General features: G+C 38.5%; 1 protein-coding gene across 6 annotated transcripts in view; it reads right to left on the bottom strand.

The window, feature by feature from the left end:
* The window catches only part of KIF13A (kinesin family member 13A), a 105,398-nt gene that overhangs the window by 8,962 nt on the left and 75,573 nt on the right, over window positions 1-20,863 (bottom strand). For 3 of the 6 annotated variants that reach the window (XM_085051781.1, XM_085051783.1, XM_085051785.1), the window contains 21 exons: window positions 20,118-20,328; window positions 15,443-15,605; window positions 14,664-14,804; window positions 12,830-12,979; window positions 12,511-12,675; window positions 11,777-11,950; window positions 11,075-11,226; window positions 10,828-10,960; window positions 10,589-10,735; window positions 9,608-9,646; window positions 8,434-8,533; window positions 8,216-8,342; window positions 7,050-7,105; window positions 5,842-5,966; window positions 4,656-4,832; window positions 4,168-4,260; window positions 3,167-3,319; window positions 2,669-2,746; window positions 2,094-2,141; window positions 1,511-1,622; window positions 372-523 (listed from right to left, as the gene is read on the bottom strand). In XM_085051781.1, the coding sequence (XP_084907907.1) occupies window positions 372-523; window positions 1,511-1,622; window positions 2,094-2,141; window positions 2,669-2,746; window positions 3,167-3,319; window positions 4,168-4,260; window positions 4,656-4,832; window positions 5,842-5,966; window positions 7,050-7,105; window positions 8,216-8,342; window positions 8,434-8,533; window positions 9,608-9,646; window positions 10,589-10,735; window positions 10,828-10,960; window positions 11,075-11,226; window positions 11,777-11,950; window positions 12,511-12,675; window positions 12,830-12,979; window positions 14,664-14,804; window positions 15,443-15,605; window positions 20,118-20,328 (2,696 nt within the window). Of the gene's footprint in view, window positions 1-371; window positions 524-1,510; window positions 1,623-2,093; window positions 2,142-2,668; window positions 2,747-3,166; window positions 3,320-4,167; window positions 4,261-4,655; window positions 4,833-5,841; window positions 5,967-7,049; window positions 7,121-8,215; window positions 8,343-8,433; window positions 8,534-9,607; window positions 9,647-10,588; window positions 10,736-10,827; window positions 10,961-11,074; window positions 11,227-11,776; window positions 11,951-12,510; window positions 12,676-12,829; window positions 12,980-14,663; window positions 14,805-15,442; window positions 15,606-20,117; window positions 20,329-20,863 lie in introns of all 6 variants that reach the window. The other 3 variants (XM_085051784.1, XM_085051786.1, XM_085051782.1) reach the window with 2 other exon arrangements.

The raw sequence follows: 20,863 nt of genomic DNA, 5'->3' as shown, positions 1-20,863 counted from the left end.
AAAGGCCAGAATTATAACCACCCCAGAATACTGTTTCACAGAATTACGTTTGATCTGTGAAATAAACCCATACCAACATCTTACTGGAGAATAAATAAAAAGGTAGGTTACTGCTACTTTAAAATAGAAGTATCCTGTAAAGGAGAATACTTACCAAGAAGTACAAAAACCCCAAAAAACAAAATCCCAAAACCCGCAAACCCAGTATTCATGTAAAAACCAAACAGCAAAACTTCACCACATATAAAGAGTGGGCTGGGTAATTTTACCAGAGAATTACAAAATTCTGTTGCAACAGATGCAAATGATTTGCCAACTACATAAAATCACTCCATCTCTTTTAAAAAAAGCAGGTGGTTTTCAAAGATTACCTCTTGACTAAGCAGAGGTCGGCTTTCAAGTGGGGTCTTCCTTTTATGTTCCTCTTTCACTGGCATTAAGGGCTTGAAAAACTTTGGTGGCTGGGGAGAAAATGCTTTAAAAGGGCTGGCCATTAAAGCATGGGAATTCTCTGCTACAACACCTAGGCAAAAAAGCAAAAATAGTGTATTTCAGTTCTTCATATCCTGACTGCAAGAGTATATTTCAAAATAACTGAAGGTTAAGCCATGCATTTGGCAAGTTGCTGGCTACAGAAAAATGTCAGTACTTTAGTATTTAGCCATTGGCCTTGGCATTGAAATAATGCAGAGTTCAGTGAGATCCTCTGAGAAGTCTGGAAACAGAAGGAAATCAGAGAACAGCAGTATCTGCCCCGTCCATTCTGAGGCTCCAATATTTCTCTTTTTCATCTTGGTCATAAAAACAGTTGGAAGTGTCTTTGAAACTGGAACTCACAAGCTCTTTGCTCCCTGTGCCTCACCTGACCTCTGCCCACAACACTACAAATCTGCCCTGTAACCAAGCCAGCCATACTACATAGCCAGAACAATCAAAAAGGAAATTATAAGCAAGGAAGTGATGAATAAACCCTCAGTCCCACTTTATTGCAGCAGTATTTCTACCCACACTGCCTGGTCAAGAAGAGCATGTTACAGTGTGACCGGAAGGAAACAAGGCACCTGTGCCACACCGACATGGAGGCACAGCAAATACCCACGTATCATGTAAAGAACCTGTCTAAGGACACTTCTCACTTAAAAAAAAAAAAAAAAATCTTCATTTTCAAATTTATAAAATAACAGCAGCTGGTTTTTGTTCTTTGGGGTGTGTGTGGTTTTTTTGTTTTGTTTTTGTGGGGGGGTTCCCTTTCTTTTGTCTACAGTTTTGATTTATATCTAGCACATTCTTCTGCCTCCTCTTTGTTTTTTTGGACACACTCAGCTTTACACCCTTTCCTGGATGTCTTAGTAATTTCTCCCTTTCTCCCCTATTTCCAGATTACGTTTAGTTCCTAAAGTAGAAGCTGGATAATGCATTTAGTAGGAAAAGAGCACTGGGAATTTAATTTTCAGTTTAATGCAGCAAATAAAAATCCACCAGCACTGTCATTACATATGTGAAGTCTCACCACTGCCATCTTTGCTCTTGCGAGGTGACTCCCTGGGTAAAGTACCATAGCATGATACGTCTTGATAACTGGAACAACAGTCAGACATATCTAGGTGACTTTCAGACCAACCCTAAAAAACCAAAAACACATAAATCTGTAACGCTGAGACAGGCAAATGTGGAGAGAATAATAGGTAAATTCAGGTGTTTGCTCTTTTTAAAAGTCAACCAAACCCCACAGACCAAAAGTGTGTCAACTTACTGACTTCAGACAATTTTCCTGTTGCACACAAATTGATTATTTATTAGGTAATTAGTTTTTCAGTGAAGTATTTAAAGCTTTGCTCCAACTTCCCCTTTCCTTAATATCCCTTTATACAATTCTAATATGAAAAGCAGAGAAGGACAGTAAGGTTTAATTCAAAATAATATGTAATTGGTGTGGCATTTTGAAGATATATTATGTAAATCAACTGCTTTAAATACTATTGAAAGAAAATACTATTAATACTATTTCTATTTTCCTTTTTTTTTCCCCTCAATTCTCAAACACATCTTGCGTCTGGTGGGAATATGAACTGTTAGTTGCTATGTTTCCATACCTTGTCATCTTCATCACAGGCAGAAAGATCCAGTCGGCTACAGGACACCTACAGAACACAAACAGACAGAATGACAAAATGCCTACCTTTTATTTACAAAATACAGTGTCTTGAGGAAACACTGTGATTATTTAGTTCTAACAATTTTTCTGCTCTGTCTTTTCAAACCAGATTATGTACAAAGACATTTACATTTCTGCTGCATGAGTGTGTGAGAACACATAAAATGCACACAAAATGGAAACTACCCCTTACACTATGAAAGAAGTTCAAGAGACTTGGAGATAAATGAACACTGAATCAGGGCAGTTGTCATCCTAAACTACTTCCAAAATGGATATCCTTGTAAGAGGAGAAGAGTTTCAACCAACCCTCCCACTTCCCTGTTAACTTTGTTATCTCCTAGGACGGAGAATTTTGGAGAGGGGGTTCCAAACCTTCATGACCATTTTCCCACAGGTTGCTTAGTCCCAGCACAGTGGAATCACTACCATATCTCTCTGTGCAAGCATTCCATCAGCACACAGACAGCAGCCCCATCAGTGCTAATGCACCACGAGATGAAAGATCCTTACGTTGTGCACGTTTGGAGTGCTGATGCTCCTGCGGATGTTCCTGGCTTTGGTGGAGAGAGCCTCTTTGACGGTGACTGCCTGTGTAAAGAGAGCAACACACTAACAGCAATGCCATGGTCTCCTCAGAAGGAGGAGAGCAAGCAGGATAGGGACTTTTTTTCTGTGTGCCTAACAGGGCTTGCATTTACAAATCTTAATTTGCACACACAACCAGCAAAGGTTCTATCTGAAATTTATTCTTTGGTCTTCCCCTATTCAGGTTCTGAGTACTCAGTTCTGAGTTTTGAGTACACCACTGCCAGCTTTAGTTACTACATGCACCACCACTGGAAATTTGTATTTCACAGAAGTAACTTAGTCTTACATTTATCTGTCCAATGATCTCTAAAAAAAACCCAACTGAAAAAAAAAGCAACACAGTATTTTTAAAAGATCAATCATCTCTTCTTGAATTCTCACAATCCTGTGCAAAGGGTGCAAGGAATGCCTTTTCCTTGCCTGTCTTAGTCGTTCAAGGCTCAGAATGTTCTCCACTTGCAGCACACCACGTGTGTATTTCTCAATGTAGGTTTCGCCATCGGATGTGCCCTCATTCTCACTCCTTGCAGCCATCAGCGCTAAGGTCTCACGATCCTCAATTTCTTCTGTAGCCTAAGGTAGAAGTTACATCATTGAAGGCTTCAAAAAGTAAAGCCAATTGTTTTCAATGTTTTGATTCATGCTTTTAGACCAGTTCAATCCAGAAGTTAATTTGAATCAGTAATCTAAAACTTAATCAGTAAACCTAATTACAGTCAATGATCCAGGTGCTTGTCAACAGAGATGCAAATGATGCTGAAGAGATCAAGCTCAGGAGAAGTTTTGAGCATTCGCTGCAGAAAATGCACTTCTAGAAATAATGCACATATAACCTGAAATTGTGTATGTTAAGGCTCAACTAATGACAGCTTCCTAGGCAAGGAAATGGAATTTCCTTCCCAAATCTTAAAATATGCTGTCATTTCCCTAGAGTTTAAAATTTAAGTAGTACTTTACTTCAACAAAGTGACAATTATATGGTGACTAGACTATGTTTTCACTTGTCCAGTTTGCTTACCTTTAAAATGAATCTCATAACACGTTTACAACTTGTATGAGATTTCTGTATAAAAAGTAATTTATATTCCCGTGAACTCAGCTTCCCAGCTATTCTGTTTTCATAGACCTGAACACTCCTCTGGGTACCCTCTATATTTTCCCTGTAGACACTAATGGGCTTTAAAAAATAACTCTACTACAAAAACTCAGTAAAACACAGTAGAAGAGAAAATAAAATCCCCACAGTTTCCAACTGTTTAAAGATAAATATAATCTCATCACTGAACTTCAGTAAATGCACTTTGGCAAGCTGCCTCATATCAGCAAAGCAGGACTTTTACTTTCTAATCAGTATCACCCACTGCTCTAGGTCAGTTCTGTTGGTTTCTGTGAATCTGCCGGAGAAATACGGTATAATTTACCTTTGGTATATTGGATACTATTTCATAGGTCACTCCACAGGCATAATATATATTTTTCAAGGATATTCTCCTTTTCAGGCTCTGGGTAAAACTCTAGAAAGAAAATAATTTTTAGTTACTGTTTTGATAATTATTATTTTTGACATCCTAACAAATAAACAGGTGCAATGCAAAGTCTGATTAGGAAGGCAATCAGAACCATAATTTATTAAATTACTTTTTTTAGCATTTATAATATTTTAAGCACTCTTTACAGTACTATGATCAGTATACAAAGCTACTAAGTTCAATGAGTTGAAAAATGGACAGTTGAAAGAAATATGCCAGTACACAGATTCACTGCAACCTATAAAAACCTAGTTTCCATTTGTCTCTTGTAGGAATTGGAAAGACAAGACTTAGAAAATGAAGCAAGCAGCTAAGAAAACATACTCATTAAATTAAGAATATGAAACGAAACAAGGAATAAAAATGAATAAACTTATTACCTGCTTGTTATAAATGTTGGCTGCAATCCTTTTGCGTAATACCAGTTCCATTGCAGCAGGATGACTGAGCTGCACTGTAGTCTTCACTATTAAGTAAATTCTCTCATTTTGAGGAGTTACCCTATTCAGGTAAACTGAATCATGGACTGAAGAGTCCCAAGCAGCAGTGGCCGAAACCTATGCAGACAAATTAAGTGGAGGAAGGAAAGGAAAATCAATGATTCTATTGCTCTAACAACAGGTATCATTTGCAATGATTTAACATGAAGGAAAACAATTTTTTAATGAGAGAAAAATCAGCATTATTGAACCAAGTGGAGTCAAACCTCTTTTTTACAGTAAGGAATTTATCAGAATAAGCAAAAAAGAGGTGTTAAGATACTGGGGAAAACAGTCACGATCACGACCCCTGCACTGTGCAAACCCTGCCCCAAAAGGAAGTCTTCACACAGACTGGAGACAGATGGGAAAGCAGAAGCAAGACTCAATGAAGGTGTACAAAGCCTACTGCTACTTTATTAAAAGTCTATTAATTTCACTGTAAAATCTTGCATCTCTCTTGGATTAGGTTATAACAGCGAGACAGAATAAACCTGCACTCATTCTGCAGAATTTTTTTTTTCCTTCCCTCTGCCTTCTCCCCATTTTGGGTGTCCTCTTTATTCTGGAAATAGTCTCTTAAACAATGGCCTGAGTAGGCACAGAACATGGAAAGAATCAGTTAAGAAATTCCAAAATGGATTCAGAACCATTAATTTCCAATAACTCCCAAACCATATATTTTAAAAAGAGCAATTCTGTACTACAAATGAAAGACTTTTATATAAGTATTAAGCTTTGTCTAGTGTGCACAATGAACCAAGTCATTTTCTCTGAAGAATTAAGAGCCTGCCAGAAGAATGATGAAGGGGTGAGGAAAGAAGGAAAAGGGATTTTGAGTCAGGCAGTTGAATTATTCTTTTGCCAAAAGCCAAGACTTGCCATCTCTGAATTAAGGCAGAGGAGCTAACAAGTCATATCCTCTTAAATTCTAAATAAATAGGCCAGCACTAGATACAGATGGTATTTCTAAGACAAAAAGGTAGTAATAATAATGATTAAATACATAGAAGTAGGAAATAAAACATAAGAAGAAAGCATTACCACAAGGTGCAGTTGTTAAGAAGGAGGCTTGCTAACAATTTACCTCATCATCACTGTGTTTTATGATCGGCAGATAAAAGAATGGACTCCCGTGCTCCTTTGGTAGTATTGAGTTAACTCCTGATGCATGGGGACCTATAAGTTGTTCACTGGCACTGAGGTCATCAGCTAATGAAACAAATGTGCAAAGAATGAAATAGTTTTATACCAAAAGATATGAATATATAGAGGCAAAGTTGTAATACAAAGTTGTAATAAAGGCCTACCCATATTTCATAATACATTGAATCCTACTTAATCTTATTACTGTGCAGCATTTTGAAGATGATTTCAGCATACAAAAGAAATTGAAAATAGTTCTGGCTACATTAGGCTTTTAGCTGAATAAACAAAAGGTGTTCAATGCTACAATCAACCTGTTTAAATATCCTAGTTGATCTTTTTTCTGCTAATCTCTACTGATAATGGGAAAAAAAAACCCCAAAAACATTTCTTGTGAGCATAGATGAAGGAAGAGGATTGTTTCACTTTCCAAAAGCATCTGCTAAAGCAGGTATTAGCATTGCCTATATAAATATGTGTAACAACCAACTTCAGTGCTGGATGTGATATGGCCTGTGGATCCTCCTCTGCTCTATGTTCAGGTTTATAATTAGACTTGATTCCTAAGCAGTCCTTAAATATGGAACTCCCTCTAGTCTCTTGTTACTTACACTGTGTATCTGTGCCTTGAGAACACATATCATTATTCTACTCACATTTAGAACTAAATACCTTCAAAGGCAGAACACTTAGATTCTCTAAAAAGTGATCATTATACTTCTAACACAGTCTTCATTAAATGAGCTGTTTAAGAATCTACAAATACATCAGTGGAATGAGCATTGGGAGACTCTCCATAAGTGCTTTAATGACGTGAATTTGTACATCAAAATGCTTACAGGATTTCCTCATCTGCTGTTTGATTCAAACAAAGCTTGCTTTCCTACAATATTTTCTGTTGTACAGCCTATCATTCTACTCCTATGTTCCCTGACTTTTATCTTTATTTTAAAATAGTTGTGCTTAATTATGCCAATGTACAGAACCAGAAGAAAAAGCACTTCACAAGCCCTATCAGACAGTGTAATTTCCAGGACTTATTTGATTTCTTACACCTTTCAGGTTCATTCTTCCATTTAACAATTTACTGACCCAAACTAATCCCCTATTTCCCCCTCACAAATTTCTTAATCTGCTGTTACAACATACCATTCAAATCAAGGAAGAGGACAGGTATATGTGTTTCCATTCCTGCAGGTGGAATCCTGGAACAAAACAAACTGCTGGCAACAAGAAAGGCAAATTCGTATCTAAGCTAATTTGGGCAAACAAATCTCCATGCAATATTCATTAACTGTAACCAATGGCTGTCAGCACTTTGATGGCTACTCTGAATGCCTGTGTGGCACCGACAGCATTTTGTTCATCTACACACAGAGCTAAATGGAGAGCTTTGCCAAAACTCAATTCACACCACACAGCTCATGGCAGCTGCCGTGAGGACCAGAGTTTTAAACACCCTTTTCTGTTCCTTATGAAGTTAACTGGTTACAGTCATCTCATACATAAAGATCAGCAACCCTTTAAATACCTGGGTTGTAGCTACTGGTACAACCCAGTCTTTAAATCAGTGAACACAGCTTTGGTTATATGAGCACAGCACACTTCAAGTGGATAAAGGGAAAAATGGCGAGAAAAGAGTACATTATTCCCCAAACACTATTGCAGACATCAATTAGATTAGATTAGAGGAGTATTTCTCGTCCATTCTTTCCCAGACCTAACATGTTGCATTCCTCATTTTTGCATGTCAGCTCCAAAGATCTTAGTCAAAACACAGATTTAAATGATACTAAAGAGAAATATATTACGAATTCCAATGAAACAGAGAACACATCCTTTGAAAATCAGTTTCTTCCCTCTCCACCCTTTATCAATGAAATTATCATGTGTTCTAACATTCATCTTTGAACCGCTCCATTTCTGAAAGGAATCACACCACTAGATAATTTTCTCAGAATTGCATAAAGTTGCAAAATACTATATATTATAGTATATAGTATAATATAGTATATTATACTATACTACATATAGTATATACAGTATATTATAGTATATAGTATACTATAAAATACTATATTCAAAAGTGATTGTCAAACCTTGAAAGCTATTTCAAAGCTACTTTATGTAATATATTAACAAAGCAAATCTTTCTTATATTCAGAACAGCCCCTGACCTTCTGAGCCACCTGCCAGCTGAATGCAGTATTACAGGTGAACATAGGAAGCTCTAAAACATCCTTAGATTTGTACCTTGCAGCATGCAAAGTTTATGTACAAAAAGCTAACAACTCCAGTGGCTTTTCTGAACATACCAGTTTGCAGGGGCACCAGGAATTCCGCTGCCTGGTGCTGGAACAAACACTGCATTCCTCTCTTCTGTCAGCCCTACCCACTGCTCCACCAGCCGGGCTTCTCGTTCTGTATCATCCTCAGATTTTTCTACAGTGGAAGAGATTAGGATTACATATGAGACACACTTTTTATGGTATAGGGCATAAGGTACTTAAGATAGAGATTTAAAACTGCAAACCTTGTTTGTTGCTGATCTTTTGGATCTGCTCATCTAAGTATTCTCTGCGTTTTATTAATGCATCAGACCACCTTTCTCGTACACAGTTTAAATCTTCTTCCTAACAGAAATAGAGAAGGAAGTCACTAGGCTAAGTGGGTAAGAATGAAGTACAGTGAATTCTGTGGTAATTTAATCAGAATTTATATTAAATCGCTTTGCGTGATGCAGAAAACTTTTTTTCCCCCAAATGACATGCACGCTGATTAAGTACCTCATCACCCATGAATGGAAGTTTATTTGCTTTCAAGTCTCAAATTCCAACAGGAGAAAATGTGACTGCCTCTGTTGCTGAACAGATTACACACCATGGGCTAATTACTCACAGAAATGGCAATCAAACTTTTGAATAGCATATGGAGGAGGAAAACCCAGTATCATCAGTTGATCATAAATTCTCCTGAAGATTAGATAGGTCAGTATGCCCTCAAACCTGCACAAAATTCCATTGCTGGCAGCTGCTATCAGTGCAATTAAAAGGTTTCTCATGCAAACAAAACCCGTCATGCAATCATGCTTTGTGGTATCACAGAAAATCTGGTTAGTTCTTCTCTGTGATATGGCAGGAAGCACGTAAACAGCCCGCAAGAAGTTAGTACCTTAAATTAAATTTTTGAAATTGCTATGAAACCTAACACATCATCTTATGGGATGTCAGCATTCTCACCTAACTGGTTTTACTTCTGTAAGACTGCCTATTAGAAGAAAGTCTTCTGTGTAAAACTCTGAAATTTATTTTACTTTGAGGGGGGATTTCCTCTTCTGCTCTTTGTCACCTTTTAAAATGAGTCTTTTGTTATACTTTAAAGATGCCTGCAGCTGCTGGTTCTTTTCCCTGTGATATTCACCAGAAACTGCTTTCATTCTAAATTAAAGTTTCAAAGCTTTTATTCCCAGAGCAATTCATGTAGCCAGTTAGGAGAGCTGACTGCAGAGTACAAGAGAAGAGAAGACACTCTAAGAGTATGAAGTCACAAGGTAAATTGAAATAGCAGTCTTTTATAGCCCAGGTAGCCTCTAAAACGCACAGCACGTGTGTATTTCAAAGCTGCTTTTGCTTGTTCATTTGAGAGTTGCTGGCCATTAGCATTAGCTGTGCCCCATGCCGCAGGATTGACAGCAACAGCAGCAATACCTGGTAACTATCCATATCACCACCATCATCCTCCTCCTTCTGGTAGGAGAAAATACATTTTGTAAAACACAAAAACCCATGCATTTCGCTCAACAGAAATTCACAGAAATAACCCAAAACATGAATAGAAACATTTCTGCCACAAACTTGTAAAATGTTATAATCATAACACTCAAATAACCAGTCTTATTAATAGGTAGAAAGATTTTTTTTATTACAGATTGTAGCAGCTCAGCCATAATTTGAGTATTAGTGAATATGTTTATTAAAAAAAAAAATCATTAAAAGCCACACAAAATCCAGTGCCAAAAAAAGGACTGAGCAAGCAGATCACTAATCTCAAGTTTTACAGTTTCATCTGCATCTAAGTTTAGGATTCTGGTACTGAATGCAAGCCTTCCAACAAAAGGCACCTTGCTTCCCCGGGTGGCCCATTCCACTTGCTCTTTGCCATCACTGTTAAAATCATGCTTTATTTTCAACATGAATTAGTCCAGAATCAGCTGAAATTATTTATGCTTCTTAAGGACTTTCTTGGCTATGTGTAATAGCCCTTTCGGTGATGACTGTTTTTGATTCTAATCAAATAACAACTCAGTGCTTTTTGAAAAGTTAAATATTATCTCTCTACATATTTTCTACTAAATTTCTTTTTTTTTCCCTCCTCTACTTTCACCATCCCTAGAAGGGAGAGAAGCTAACAGCACTAGGAATCTAGTATTAATCACCTCTACACACAAAGGTAAAAACCATTTCCACATTCCTTCTGTCCTACCACACTTGGTACTTTATCAGTCATACATTGAGTTACAAGCAAAAAAAAGAAGCAGGTTTAGCACCACATGCTCATGTTACATGTATTAACCTCAAACGTGTAAAACTGCAAATCATGTACCAGTGTGCTTAGGTCCCTTTTGGAATTATGTCAGGCTGGGTCTAGAACAGCAGAACCACACCAAATTGAGTAATGAACTGCCTTACCTGGTAGCTGTCCAAGCCCCTTTGCAGTTTGGTTGATCTGGCAGTCACCCCACCTACAGAGACTGAAAGAATTGCTTCTACCATGAGAGGCAAGGTTCCTGAATGCTGCACGGGTTTCACTGTTACCTGAACTCTGCGAGAATGACCCTAAGCAGGAAATTGAGAGGTAGACAGAAACTAAGAATAAAATTAAAAAATCAATTTAAGCATGAATAAGATGTCAAGGAAAAGATACATACCTGCCTAAGCTGGAAAATTCCCCCTGTGTTTACATCTTTTGCCTGATGGAGTTCAACTGCAGTGTATTCTCCCATCTCATTCAACTCTTGTATGGAAATCCACATTTCTATTCTTCGAGTTACTTCATTCCATCTAAAAAGACATCCCCACAAAAACTCACAGTTGCCTCAAAGTATTTTGTGCATCACAGGTATTAGAAAACTTTTAGAAAGTCGGTGGAAGCATTCATTTGAAATTTATTTCTACCTGTCTCTTAGTGTCCTAGTTTTTGCATGAAGAGAATCAACTTCCCAAACAGAGCTGCCATTGCCAGTACATCTGTGACCCCACACCTCAATAGCAAGAGCTCCTTCTGAAATGAACTCCAAGAACTCCTCTGTGACATTCACCACATAGTCCTAGCAATGAGAAAAAGAAATCACATTCAATCATACTAAATAATTGAATCTCTTCAACTAGCTTGTAAGGATACACTGAAAAACTAACTGCCTGCTTGATAAAACCATACAGCTTGCATCACAGAGCTTGACTCTGGACAAGAGAGCTGTAAAACCTCATCATCTCAGCAATCCATGCTTCTGCATACCCTATTTCATACTTTGAAAATTTCCATAACAGTGATGTCACAGCTCCAATGATCTCTTTTAAGCTACTGAGCTTACTCAACAAATATATAATCAGTTGTCATTATAAAAACTATAGCTTTCTCCATGCATTGAAGATGACATCTGAATTTAAAAGACCACTAATTAAAAGATGTTTTCCTTTTGTTACATCTTGAAGTGATGAAGCAAAATGTTATAGCATTCTTAAGCACAGGCAAAAGTTGTTAGCTATATGACTTGACTCCCTCCTTCTTCCCCCAGCAAAACAGGGCTGAGACTCCAAACAGTTTCTCTCAAACATATGATCCTCCTGGTAACACTATTTCATAATAAAAATACTTACCTTACAGTGAGAGAAGGTCACTGTAAAATGAGCATCTTTGCTCTGAGGTGAAGGCACATCTGGATCTACCACTGGTGCTGCGACTGTCGACTCACATTGATCCCAAAATGTGTATTGACAAAAGACAAAGTTGGAGAGGTTAGGTGGCAGTCCAGTTGCTTCTTTTATTTTTACCTGAGGAGACAAAATAGATGTTGTTCACAAATATGATTGTTTCTTCTTCAATTGCAAATTGAAGACCAACAGCCAAGAAGAATTTTTAAAGGACATAAGGATGTCCTGATTTAGGAGATCTTATTTTGCATATACAGAAATGCAGATGTAAGGACCTCATCCATGCTCATGTTTCCTTTGAGGAAGTTGATAAGCTCGAGTGGAGAATGAAATGCTTCATCACAGAAGAATTAAATCCATACACCACCCACAGATACTACATTGGATAATCAAACTATAAGAGATAGTTACAGGGAAAAACTCTTTCCCTTTCTGTGTCTGCAAAGGATAGTCCTTGTAACACCAGTATTTATGATGCAGATGTGCATCTATTAAAAACTAATACAAATTAAATCAGCTACTGGCCACCACTGACTGGCCTACCCTCAACTGGAACAAAGAAAGTCCTTCCAGAGACTCTTCTGCAAGCACTAGTCTACATAGCTTAGTACTTTACATCAGACTGACCACACAGTTACATAGTCCTGAAACCATAAACTTCATCAGGTATTCTCACTTACCCTGCAGGAGAGCTTTTTCGCTCTGTGAATGATTTCTCCATTGTTATCCATGATTTCCAGGCTCCCACTCTCACTGGAGTTCTCAGATGAATCGTCTCCTTCTACCACCCGTTCTGGGACAGAGCCGGTGACGCGCATTATTTCAACATGCAGCCGCCCTGCAACCTGCAGGCAATTACACACAGAACATACATGGCCATTTGAAAAACACTTATTTCCTGGGAAACAGCAGGCACCATTTGCTTGTTAAACCCCGGGTGCACAGGGATCCTCCCAACACAAAGAGCCCCTCAGGAGCGCTCAGTGTGCCCGGCTGTACCTCGCCCTGCTGGCTGATGATGGGCACAGCGTACTGCAGCTTCACGTCGTAGAAAAGGCACTCCAGAAACACATTGGCAACGCCGATCAAGTTGTGGTTCTCCTGCGCTTCGTAGAAAGGATCACCTCTCTTGCCAACCAGCTTCCTTATCTGTTTTGGAGATAATGAAAGACCTGTCACAAAACTGGCAGCGTGAGGAGATCAAATAACCTCATTGTACTATAAGATCATGGCACAAAAATTACTTCACTACCCATCTTTTCTGTTCCTTCCTTTCTGTTCCTTCTTCTGTTCCTTCCTTTCTGTTCCTTCCAAGCAGAAAGAGATTAGAAGCTTACTACAAATATGAAATGAAATCTTTGAGATGAGACATTATACAATCCTTTCTTTACTAAGGGATATAATAATATGATGACCTGCATATTTTAACAATGTCAAGCCAAAGCAGACTTTACCATGAGCAATCACAGTAGCCATTGATTTCAAGATGTTTCCCCTTTTCTGCTCTGTTTATATGTCTTAAACGAGAGGTCAAACCATCCTCAGGTTGTGCTGGTCTGGCTGTTGGTTACCACTACAAGGGCAAAGGGAGGGTGCAGCATGACTCCTACTTAAGCCTACAAGTGTTCTTATGACTCCCATAGAGCTGAGATCACACCTGCAGCATTTCCTATGCAAATGCCCCATACAGCCACAAAGAATTCATGCAGATTCCTAGCATGATATGCACTCCTCAGTGAATTTGTTAGTTCCTTCCCTTCTTCTCCTCCTCTTTTGTCTTCAACGCATGCAGTTGACCTACGTGTTTCTATGTAGCACATAGAACACATGCATTATGGATAACATAGGCCATGGAAAGGATGATCCTGGCTCAGGCAGACATAATGTATTCAAATATGTGCTATCAGTTCTTACAAAAGTCAGCAGCAAAATCATCGTTGTCTTCAATGGGCACAGATGAAGTGCTTGACCTCCCCTGTGTTATGATTTTAGAGATTCCCATTGTCCCGTCCAAAGCATGTAACAAAGGCACAAGAGTTGTTCAAACATATTTGAGAATGATTCTTGATATAAGTAATTCAGGTGCTTCCTATCAGCCACAAGACAGTAAGATATACTTCCTATGCACTTCTACCTGGGTACTTAGATGATGTCTTCTGGAATACCAAATGCCACATATCTTGCCAGTAAATAAGCAAGCTTTTAACAAATCTCATGCTTATTTGCCAAGGCTAATGTGATACTTAAATTCTCACAAAACACAACTTGGTTTTGATGAAAATACTCATGTAGACTAAGTATCTTCAACTGATTTCTTCACTGCTTTAAGGCTGGGGAGTATACAAATGAAATTAAAGAGTCTTTCATAGTTTAAAATCAAGTTTTATCCCACTAATATGGTCTGGACCTTGAGTGTATCTAAGCAACATTCTTGTTAGCATTGATACTGACTGCAGTTTTGGAATTTTCTAATGCAGCTTGCTGCTTCCATTCAGAGCTAGCAGTCATCTGCATGCCAGGTAAACACATGCTTGTAGTGGCAATGTGAGTCACTACCTCAGCACAATTATATCTGACCTCAGCACACTTATCAGAGAACACAGGTGAGACAGGACATCTATTTATTATGCATGGGCATTTTGAACATTTAGCATTAGTCCTGCCAGTTTTGTTTTGGGTTTTAGTTTGTTTGTTTGGTTTGGGTTTAAAAATAAACCATAGTACCCTAACCTTTCACATACAAAGTCATTGCACTTGCTCTCTACAAAATATTAAAAGGGGTTTAAAGAAAACAAACTCAATCATTGATCCATTTTGAAAAGATATAAAATACCTCAGGAATTTTCTCCTTCCATTCTTGATAGAGGTCTCTCATGTCAATCAATTTGTTCTCTAGTTTCTCAATAGTCCACACTTGAGTACCTTTTCCTTTTCTTCTCACCTGAATTGCAGGCTCGCTTACTATTGCACCCCTCTAAATCAGAAGAAAAAACAGTCACTGCAGGACAGGTGCATGTAAATAGTTTAACTCTTCACTCAAATTGCATTCCCAGAAAGGAATAAAATACAGAGCATGCAGCTTCTCTCTGTGTGCTAGTCATGCTACCTCTGTCCTCAGATGCGGCATGACCTATACATCTTGGAGCATCCAGATCTCTTTGTCCTTCTCTAACAATGTGCATTCCCACAGGAACATTAACACACTCAATCAAAGCCCTTAGGACAAGCATATTATTCTAACTGCTATTATATTTACAGCAGCACTGTAAAAACCATTAAGACATGAAATTGTAAGAAACTAACAAAACCCAGTAATTTCTGCAGACAGAACTAAAATGCAGGTTTTCTACAGCAACATAACATAAATGTCTGTTCATAACCTGCATGAACATTTGGTGATCATACACTTGAAAACAGCAAGAGCCATCCTTAATGCCCTGCTTCCATTTTTACCTAATTAATCACTTTCAATATATTAGTTAGTACTTCTATTTTGCCTATGCATAATCTAACAAAAGTAGTATTTTATGGGCTCAAGTTGGATGAATGTTATATATGTCTACACAGTTTAGCCACAAAGCTACGTTTTCCAGCGTTCTTAGTCATCATTACCTTTTTGTTGGCACTGAGGTTTTCAGCGGGGATCTGAAGTGTTACTTGATAATCTGTTAGTTTACTCATTTCTTCTGCTAAGAAGTTTGCTTCTCTCACCAGAGTATTTGCCTTTACTATTTGCTCTCGAAGCTTAGCCAGGCTCTGTCGAAACAATTCATCCCTGTGGTGCAGTAGGTAACATGAAAAATACACAGAAACCTATTTCTATTATTGGAAAGCTGCAAATAGAGGTGCTAACAAAGACTTTTCTGAAACAAGTCTAAGAGGAAATTATAGCTCTCAGTGAACACAAAACACTCAGACAATTTTATTGAGGAAAAGCAGTGATCACATATTAAACAAATTACTGTTGAGGCACGTCTAGTACGGTGATGCCCAAATAAAAGGACACAGTAATATGGGAACTGTTACAGTGATGATTTGTTGAAAGCCCTGAGGAAATTTTGAATTTTCAAGTAATGAAATAATTGCAGCTGTCTTTGTTTTTAATCTGGAGTCCTGTTCCACAGAATCTACCAGTCCCAACAAGTGAGACTTCATCTTGATAAAACCTGCTCTTCATCAGATCATGATGTTAGAACCTGCAATCACTGCAGGCCACAGCTTTGTATCACACCAAGGGGCTTTGCAGTGCTACAGACCTCAGACCTCCCCCCACTTACTCAAGCATATACATTAAAAAAAGATAAATACAAAATTTTTAAATCTTATTTACCCAAGGTAACTTTTAAGTAACAGATGAACAAACAAAGGTTAAAGCCTGTGCACTCAATTTCTGGACAAGTTCCAAGGAGGCTTCTCAGGCCTGTCTGAACACATAAATTCTAACATAACACCTGGCAAACCTGCTATGACACATACTATACATACACCTGTGTACTAAGATATGCCCTCACCTGGGATTCTCATCTTTAAATTACCTTTTAGAATTATCACGATTATCCTCTGAGCTAAGCTCATTCTGCCTTTCTTTGTAAATCTCAACATCACTTACTGTGTCTCATCACCTCTAAAATTCATGATTGGATATTTCAGTCACCAGCTCTCCCCTATATGAATTTTTTAGACTTTCTATGCAAAGCCTTACACAATGGTACATGTTTAGCACATACATTCTCATTTCTACAAAACACCTTACATTATATGCAATTGTAGGAGGAACAAGGGCCTTCCTATGAATACAGGCAAAGTTTGCCTGCTGCTAACATGCCTCTCAGTCACCAACAGAATTCTCTTTGAGTGGCTTTTTCCAAAAAATCCCAAACAATAGGCTGGCTAATTCAAATTGCACTCTGGCAGTCCCCTGATACCACAACCAGAGTGGTAAGCAATCAGTGTTAGCAAGAAGCCCTGAAATTTAGTGCCTTCAACGTGCTAAAACATGCAGCCTTGTCCCTCTCCCTTATCTAGCCTAGGTTGCCAGCAGTGGTGGGTTTTGTTGGATTTCAAATAGCTGCTACTATCAGCAGATTTTTAGCCAACTTCCCTCATATCTTCTCCCAGCATTAGATGGAAAATTCCTTTCCCTTTCCCTCTGCTTCTTGCTTCTGTTATCCAGGCTATTGAGATTAAATAAGCAATTTCAGACCATGTGACTGACACATTCCAGAGAGCTATAATTTTGGATTCACACAGAAAATTAAGGTAGAGTCAAGAACTAATCACAAGAAAGTGCTTCATTCTGAGAGTGCACTACACCTGCAGCCACTGCGAGGCAACTGCCTGACTTGAGAAACAGAAGGCAGCTTTGATCTCTATGTAAGTGCTGTAAGAGCCAATGGACCTAGCTACAGCCAGTCGCCTCCTTAATCTGGGACACCAGCATCTGGAAAGCTTTCTGGGAGGCTCCCACACCAATCTTAGTTAGATTCTTGAGAAAATAATGGTTTAAGACTGTAATGAGAACTTACAAGTAACTCAACCAATTATTATGGGCAGTTCTTGTAACAGTTGTGTTTTTCCAGATACAGCTGTGCCAGCACCCTTCCATAAAGCTAAGCAAAAGAAAAGTTTCAGATAGGATTTCTTACTTCTTACTAGACAAAACATATGACAAGCTCCATTAGGGTATTAACTGGAGCAAATGCTCATTGAACTTGAAATCATGAAACAATCATTTAAGCCAGACAAGGAGAAACAACTGACACTCCTGAGGTATCACTGCAAGTCTCTGGGATTCCCAGTGCCAGATACAGGCTGTGCTGGACTAAACCCCTGGTCCAGTACACCCAACCAATAAAATTTGTTCAAAGTTACAATGGCTTAACTTGAAGCCAACAGAATTTAACACCAGGCAAGGTATGACCTGTTCTGCCACAGTCAGGAAAAAGCTGGAATAACCTCTGTGCAATGTGCTCCAGCTGATCTGACAGATACAGCCATTTGCCCACAACCGATACCTATCAAATTCATTTTGCTGGCTGATCCAGTAGAGCTCAGCTTCATTTGCAATGGCAACAGAGCCAAAGTTAAAACTGCACCAACCAAATCCCCTGCAATCCAGACTCTTGGAACTTCTGCACATTTTTCACATCCAGTCTTCCTATTCTTCCCTGGATTTCTTGCCCTCTGGCCAGCTGGCTGGTAAACATCCTCTCAGCAGCATGCTGCCATGCTTTTACAGTAGAAATCACTCAAAGGGTTTTTTTTCTAGTTTCTTACTTAAGAAGATTCATTTTCCCCCTTTTTTCAGCAGCCCAAACCTCTTCTAGAACAATAAATAAATAAAAAGTATACCTAAGAGGATCTTTGTGACGACAGGAAACTGATAATGAGTTCTTCCAGAAAACTGCTTATTCAATGGCAGCGCTACCAAAACATTATCAGACTCTTCACAGATCACTCCAAAGAGAATCTATTGTCCTCTTTTTTATAATGCAGCAAAGTACAGGCTTCAAGCAGTTCAACAGTTATACAGAGTAAAGCATTCACCCATGAAATTCAGAGGAAAAGTTTCTTCTTCAAAGCACAGCTCCTCCTCAGAAACATCTAACAACTACTGAGAAGTGAAAGCTGACACTTAGTCTTGATATCACTCCTGATTCTCTTTTTTATGTGATTACATGGTTATGCTGGTTAATTTTAACTGAATCAATTACCATTTTTTCTTCTCAGCCCTCAAGGACAGGCAAGTTTTTTGCTGCTTCCTTTTCCCTTCTACTATGTCTTTTTGGAGGTACTTCCTCCCTTGCCAGTAAGCCCAGTTATCTTCTCTCTGCTACTGCAGAGTGTTATCAGTGATTTCTTGATGACCTTGCTGTGCTCAAAGCAGTTCTGAATAGAAAGGGCTCCAGCTAACATGTTTCTCACTCTGCACTCCTTGCGCAGCTCTAAAAGAGCCTGCCAGTCCCAACCATGACTGCAACATTTTACGTTCCAAATGATTCTGTTTTTAGCTTTTACAGGGGCAAACTATTATTCTAATTAATGTTGAATCATAGAACTACTTCTCCCTACACTTGCCATGAAAAACCTTCTAGTCATCGCTGGTCAACTGTTAGCTATTTGTTTAGGTTTTTTTCCCAGGCTAAACTGGGCAGAAATTACTAAACAAAATCTTGCACAAAAACTAAACCAAGATCTGTTCTGTTCTAACACTCTCAACTTGAAAGCTGCAAAACAATCTTGACTATCTTGGTTTAGATCTCTCTTGTAAATGAATTTAGTTTTTTAATGGTGGAGAAAAAAGCAAAAAGAACTAGAGAAAAGAGCACTCAAGCTCATTACATACAGAAAAAAATGCCGAGTGAATAAGGAAGCTTCTGTTTTAAAAGAAACAGATGAAAGAAATTTACAAGCAACCTGCTAGAACATCTAGGCATTTTTCCTGCTGCGTTAGTCCCATGACAGAATACTCACTGGCATTCAGAAAACTTAAATCATCTGGGTTGTTGCCCCTTGAACTTCTCTCCATGGAGCTGGCATCATTCTCTTCTCGATACCAAGAGCAACCTTCTCTCATTGTCAGAATGCAAACACTCTGTTCATATCTTCCTAGACTGTATTTTAACTCTCCCTGCAAACCTCATGATGGTCTTTCACCAAGACTGCATTCAGGTGCCACGCTATTCCTTTGCAAAGAGGCTGGTTTACCTCAGGCAAGGCTTTAATTTCCTAAGCAGCTCAACCAGAGCAATTCTCTTCTAAAGCTGGGCTTACATTTCGAAACACATACATACAACAAATACGGATCCCCATTCTCTGTATTTTTTACACTTTTTAGATTGCAAAATATTATGTTCTCACTACATATTTGCAAAACACAGTATTCCTTACTGGACTCCTTAGTCTTAGTTGACAAATTTGCCTTTCTGCACTATTCTTCCCTTTCTTTCAAGAACTAAAACAATAATTGCTAAACCAAACATTTCATAAGCAGTTTTCAAGTTTTTCAAGTTAAAGTTTTTTGGAAAAAAACCCACAGAAAACCAACCTATAATACTGCTCCAAACAAAAGCCGTATGTTTATGTGTTTTGTGAGTTAAATCTCATACGCATGTTACACATCAGAACTCAGCCCTAAACAAAATGCTAACACTTTGGTGGAAGCAGACCTTGTTCGGCACATCAACTCCACTAAAAGTATTAATGGTTCCAGACAGAAGGTTCAAGCCCCATCTTTTACCCTTTGAAAGTCTTACTAATTCCTTTGTTTTAAGTCCAGTATTCTCACCTCTCCTCTGTCCAGAGATTGACTTTCTGCTGTGCAGTCTGTGCAGTGTAGGAGAGCCTGTCGCTGCCGTGCTGGTGCTGCCTTTCTGGGGAGAGCTGCTGCCGCAGCAGCTCCAACTCGCGCTCGTACATCACCCGCTGCTCCTCCAGAGCGCTCCGCTTCTCCTCCAAGTACTGCTTTTCCAAGATCTGGACCACATTTTGTACTGGGTCTAAAAAGAAAGGAAGGAAAAAAAAAAAGAGGAAAAAATTTCCAGAAAACATGAGAAAATGCCATTTCAGCATTACAGGAGACCCATTATTTAGTTGGTAACAACAATCGACATACCCCAGAGTCTATGCAAACACAAATTGCGCCCCAAAACAAAAGTCAAATTAATAAATATTGCATTAAATAGATAAATCCAAATAAAAATTAAAAAAACAAACAGCATGCAAAAGGCTAGAACAATGGTTAAGACCCTTCTCTATTGCATATTTAAGTGCTGTGTAATTATAATATATTCCAGAATCCCAGTAGGAAAAAAAGAATAGATGGAAAAGGAAACAAATTAATAAGAAAACAAAGCAAAACACAAGGGAAGATGATGTTAACCAGAGAAGGAAACGATTTAAGGAAGTAAAAAACAATTTACTTTCTCTGTTTTGGCAGAGAATGAAACATGTTGGAGAGCTGCAGATGAAAGCCGAGATAAACAAATGGTCTGACTGGTCACACATCACACTGCACTAATGCACTGCACAGCA

The sequence above is a fragment of the Lichenostomus cassidix genome, chromosome 2, assembly GCF_008360975.1.
Source record: "Lichenostomus cassidix isolate B80296 chromosome 2, HeHo_3.0, whole genome shotgun sequence".
NCBI lineage: Eukaryota > Metazoa > Chordata > Aves > Passeriformes > Meliphagidae > Lichenostomus > Lichenostomus cassidix.
Note: the sequence above shows the minus strand (reverse complement) of the source record. Positions and strands in the feature narration are given on the sequence as shown.